This window comes from Cervus canadensis, chromosome 5 (assembly GCF_019320065.1).
Source record: "Cervus canadensis isolate Bull #8, Minnesota chromosome 5, ASM1932006v1, whole genome shotgun sequence".
Classification (NCBI taxonomy): Eukaryota; Metazoa; Chordata; class Mammalia; order Artiodactyla; family Cervidae; genus Cervus; species Cervus canadensis.
The window spans coordinates 1296843-1302848 of NC_057390.1; the positions used below are offsets into that span (position 1 = coordinate 1296843).

At 40.2% G+C, this 6006-nt stretch overlaps 1 protein-coding gene across 11 annotated transcripts in view; it reads right to left on the reverse strand.

Annotated features, from left to right (window-relative positions):
- Nucleotides 1-6006, reverse strand: part of ACOXL (acyl-CoA oxidase like) — a 352738-nt gene that overhangs the window by 102742 nt on the left and 243990 nt on the right. For all 11 annotated transcript variants that reach the window (XM_043467731.1, XM_043467729.1, XM_043467722.1 and 8 more), the window contains one exon: nucleotides 3949-4058. In XM_043467731.1, the coding sequence (XP_043323666.1) occupies nucleotides 3949-4058 (110 nt within the window). The remainder of the gene's footprint in view (nucleotides 1-3948; nucleotides 4059-6006) is intronic.

Here is a 6006-nt window from a genome sequence, read left to right on the forward strand (position 1 = left end):
ATCAGCACATTTAAATGACATTTTTTATGGTCAGGTTTATATACAAAAGTCAACTGTGTGTATAGTAAATCAAAAACAAAAAACATAAATTAAAAAATGTTCTTTTTATGGCAATAACAAAATTATAAAGTACCCAGTAATAAATCTGTCCAAAGTTGTACTATGCTTGAAAGAATACACACACACACACACACACACACACACACACACACACATATATATATATATAACTCTGGAAGACACTTGGGAGATTAAAATCTTTGAGAGGAAGTTCAGTTTTACAAGCATGTCCATTTTTCTGCAAATCTATAGATTTAATAAACTTCCAAAGAAAATTCCAGTAGATTTTTTTTAAATTGTGGTAAAATAAGCATAAAATAAAATCTGCCACCTTAACCATTTTTAAGGGTATAGTTCAGCGGCATTAAGTACATTCACATTATCATGCAACCATTACTATTACTCACCTTCAAATCTTTTTCATTTTCCCAAACTGAAATTCTGCAGCCAGTGAACACTATCTCCCATTTCCTCTCCTACTAGCCCCTGGTAACCACTATTCTACTTTCTTCTTTTTTAAGATTTTTTTCCCTTAATGTGGGTCCTTTTTGAAAGTCTTCATTGAATTTATTACAATAGTGCTTCTGTTTTATGTTTGGATTTTATGGTTGCTAGGCAGGTGGGGTCTTAGCTCCCCAACTAGAGAGCAAACCCTCACCCCCTGTATTGGAAGGTCTTAACCACCAGACCACAGGGAAGTCCCACTATTCTACTTTCTGTCTCTATGAACTTGACTACTGTAGATAATACCACATATAAGTGCAACTATATAATATTTGTCCTTTTGCTGTATGTACCATCTTTACTTACTTTCTTTTTTTTTGGAGGAACTTGACAAACTTACTCTCACAATTGTAAGGATGTACAAAAGACCCAGAATAGCCGCCACAATTCTCAATTATATTTTAGATATAACAGTATCATATGTAATATGTGCCACATAATACTATTACACTGTTATAAATCTAGTGGAATTGAGACAGTGTTTTGTTAGATTCAGAATATACAAACAGGGACTTCCCTGGTGGTCTAGCGGCTATGACTCCACGCTCCCAATGCAGGGGGCCCATATCGGGCCCCTGGTCAGAGAACTAGATCCCACGTGCCACAACTAAGAGTCTGCACTCGCAGCCAAAAAGATCCTGCATGCTGCAGTGAGACCCAGAGCAGCCAAACTCACTAACCAACTTAAAAAAGAACACACAGGCAGACTGGGAACAAATGGACTTCCACATACATAAAAGTTTAATAAATGCCAGCGGGGGCATTCTAGATCACTAGGGAAAGGCAGTGAATTCAGAAAATGGGTTTGGAAAAACTGACAATCCCCACAGGAGAAAAAAAAATGAAATTAAATCCCTTCCTCACACCACAGACGGAAATTTCTAATGGATTCAAGAATTCAAGGTGAAAGGTGAAATTCTCAAACTTTCAATATTAAAACATATGTATTTCACAATCACAAAGTAGACAAGATACAGGAAGTGTGGGATATAAAAGAAAAGATTGAAAATTCAACTGTAATTGAAGAATTTATGTTACTCAAAGACATCATAAAGAAAACCTAAGATAAGCCACAAACTTGGAGAAGACAGCTATAACATCTAAAAATCAATACCGACTAAGATCAAATAAAACAAAAACAGAAAAACTGACAAAATGCATGACAAGCATTTTGCATAAGAAGAAATACAAATGGTAAAGAGAATGTGAAAGCATGCTCAACTATAATAATAATAAGAAAAATGCAATTTTAAAGCCATAGTGAGGGACTTCCCTGGGGGTTCAGTGGCTAAGACTCTGTGCTCTCAATGCAGAGGGCTCGGGTTCAACCCTGAGCCAGGGAACTAGATCCCAAATGCCCCAACTAAAGATTCTGCATGCTTCAACTAAGACCTGGTGAAGCCAAATAAAGAAATAAAAGTAAATATCTGACTAGATTCTAATGAGGTGGACAAACCTAGAGCCTATCATACTCTGAAGTAGTCAGAAAGAGAAAGACAGATATTGTATATTAACCCATATATATATACGGAATCTAGAAGGATGGCACTGATGAACATATCTACAAGGCAGCAGCCAAGACGAGAGAGAGAGAACAGACTTGCACACAGTCAGGGAGAAAGAAGGTGGGATGATCTGAGAGAGTAGCATTGAAACATACACATTACCAGGTGGAAAGTATACAGCCAGTGGGAGTTTGCTGCAGGACACAGGCAATCCAAAGCTGGTGCTCTGTGACACCCTAGAGGGGTGGGATGGGGAGGAGGGTCGGGGGTGGGGGTTTAAGAGGGAGGTATCATATATATACCTGTGGCTGATTCATGTTGAAGTATGGCAGAAACCATCACAATACTGTCAAGTAATTACTCTCCAATTAAAAATAAAATAAAATTTTTAAAAAGCCACAGTGAGAGATCTTTTTCTTATACTGACAAAAATTAAATCTGACAATGCCAAGTGTTGGCTTCATAAGACACAGGCTGTTGGTGGGGATAAAAAAATGTATGCAGTCACTTTGAAAAATAAATCAGCATGATCTAGTAAAGTTCAACACTGGCATACCAACAACACAGCAATTTCACACCTGGGTAATTACGCTATTAAGGAGTGTTTTTTCGGGCAACAGTTTGAAAATCGCTAAAACAGCACATGAAATCAGTTTAAATGATTGAGATCAGTATTCTCAAAAAACAAAATTAAAAAACATCAGAGGACATTACGAGTAATAGAATGAGCATTGTTTCACGGCATGTTTGTTTCATGTGTGTCTGTGGTGGGGAGGAACTCTATGGGTGTGTGGGTGTCCATGGTGACGTAAAACCTATTTCTCACTCTGAGTCATGGCAACTAAATTTGAAAGCCCTGTAGAAATTTTTGCCCACGTTCCCCAGAAAACATGTACAAGATTTTTCATAAGAGTGTTGTGCAAGATATCAAAAATACAACCCAAATATCCACTGATACTGGAGATTAGAAGGCATAAGTAACTTGTAGCACAGACACATGATGAAATATTATGAGCAGAGACAGAAGCTCTTCAGCCACACATAATAACTTGGATGAACCTAAAAAAGTATTGAGTGAAAACAGGAAGCTACAGAATACCACACACATTTACACCTTATTTATCAAGCTTATAGATAATATGAAAAATCAGTGAAAACAACCCAAAGCATGGATCCTGGAGCCCAACTATCTGGATTCAAATTCTAGCTTTGTCACCCACTGGCATGTAATCTTGGGCAAAATACTTAACCTCTGTGCCTGTTTCCTCATCTGTGATGTGGAAATAACAAAAACCTGTAAAGTCCTTGCAACAGCGGACATGCTAAAAAGAAGGAACACGTGTAGGAGGAGCAGAATTAGCAGTCTTCTGGTCCTTAAGTTGGATTCTGGGTACATGAGTATTGAAATTACATAGTCATATATATGTTTCCATATACCAGTATTTTTTTAAACACAGAAGATATGGGTTCAACCCATGGGTTGGGAATATCCCCTGGAGCAGGAATGGCAACCCGCTCCAGTATTCTGGACTGGGAGATTCCATGGACAGAGGAGCCTGGTGGGCGACATTCCACGCGGTTGCAGAGTCAGACACGACTGAGCGAACACGCACGTAATTGACGTACAATGTTGTCTTATTTTCAGGTGTTCAGTAAAGTGGTTTAGTTATATCTATTCTTTTCCAGATTCTTTTCCCATATAGCTTACTACAGAGTATTGAGCAGAGTTCCCTGTGCTATTCACTAGGTCCTTGTTGATTATCTATTTTATATCAATATTTTACATTTAAACAAGTGTGAATTGTACAAGGCTCTGTATAGTCAGGCTCAAGAATAAGACTCCAGGTCAAGGATGGTGGCAGCCTGAGTGATCACACACCTGGTTCTCAGCCTGTCACTCCCCGATTCCGCCCAGTTTCGGAGCAAGCTGGAGACCGGTCTTTCTTCATACTGCTTGGTGTATTGAGCCAGCAGTTCCCGAACCACAACCTGCACAGAGTATAAATCATTTGTCAGTCATTTGTGAAAAATATAACAAACAATATAACAAACACCAGAGTGTTTTTAACTGCTGCAGCAAGATAAGGTCCAGCGGCTTCCAGCAAACTTTTGTGCTCAGCGGTGTCAGACTCTTTGCGATCTCATGGACTGTAGTCCACCAGGCTACTCTGTCCATGGGATTTTTCAGGCAAGAATACTGGAATGGGTTGCCATTCCCTTCTCCAGGTGAACTCGACTCTCCTGAATTGCAGATGGATTCTTTACCCGCTGAACCACCTGGGAAGCCCATGTCTTATTATGAATATATTTGAAAGTCACTTAGTCGTGTCTGACTCTTTGCGACCCCATGGACTGTACAGTCCATGGAATTCTCCAGGCCAGAATACTGGAGTGGGTAGCCATTCCCTTCTCCAGGGAATCTTCCCAACCCAGGGATTGAACTCAGGTCTCCTGCATTGCACGTGGATTCTTTACCAGTGGAGCCAGCAGCAAAGCCAAAGAACACTGGAGTGGGTAGCCTATCCCTTCTCCAGCAGATCTTCCTTACCCAGGAAACGAACTGGGGTCTCCTGCATTGTAGGCAGATTCTTTACCAGCTGAGCTACCAGGGAAGCCTGTGTCTTCCTATATAGTTATTCTTATTTCACATTCCTTTTGCTTCTTTGAAGTATTGTCTTGAATTCTTGAAATCATATCTCTAGATAGATATTACCCATGACTTCATTTCAGGATAGAAAAGGGGGTGTCACAAAATACTGACTATGAAAAAGAGGGCATCAGGATCACTGTATTAGGGGTCAAAGGGCATAAACATTTTTGTAGTTCTTGTTGTACAAAGTTGGGCTTCAGGTGGCGCTAGTGACAAAGAACCCCCTGCCAATGCAGGAGACATAAGGGACGTGGGTTTGATCCCTGGGTCGGGAAGATCCCATGGAGGAGGGCATGGCAACCCACTCCAGTATTCTTGCCTGGAGAATCCCATGGACATGGCAGCCTGGCGGGCTATGGTCCGCAGGGTCAAGAAGAGTCAGACATGACTAAAGCAAGTTAGCACACATGCATGCTATACAAAATAAGTGTGAAAATCAAATGCTGCAAGCAACAGGGAAAATGGGGGGGCGGGGATCAACTAACTCTGACTAGAATAAAAATCAAAATGATATGGCACTCAAGGTTAGTTTCACTGACATCACTGGGATTAACACATTGTTTATTTTTGCCAGCAAATTTGGAAATATGCCAGTAAATTTGTAAAACTCAGCAGTGGCCACAGGACTGGAAAAGCTCAGTTTTCATTACAATCCCAAAGAAAGGCAATGTCAAAGAATGTTCAAACTACCGCACAATTGCACTCATCTCACATGCTAGTAAAGTAATGCTCAAAATTCTCCAAGCCAGGCTTCAACAATACATGAACCATGAACTTCCAGATGTTCAAGCTTGTTTTAGAAAAGGCAGAGGAACCAGAGATCAAATTGCCAATATCCGCTGGATCATCGAAAAAGCAAGAGAGTTCCAGAAAAACATCTATTTCTACTTTATTGACTATGCCAAAGCCTTTGACTGTGTGGATCACAACAAACTGTGGAAAATTCTTAAAGAGATGGGAATACTAGACCACGTGACCTGCTTCTTGAGAAACCTGCATGCAGGTCAGGAAGCAACAGTTAGAACTGGACATGGAACAACAGACTGGTTCCAAATAGGAAAAGGAGTACATCAAGGCTGTATATTGTCACCCTGCTTATTTAACTTATATGCAGAGTACCTCATGAGAAACGCTGGGCTGGAGGAAGCACAAGCTGGAATCAAGATTGCCGGGAGAAATATCAATAACCTCAGATATGCAGATGACACCACCCTTATGGCAGAAAGTGAAGAAGAACTAAAGAGCCTCTTGGTGAAAGTGAAAGAGGAGAGTGAAAAAGTTGGCTTA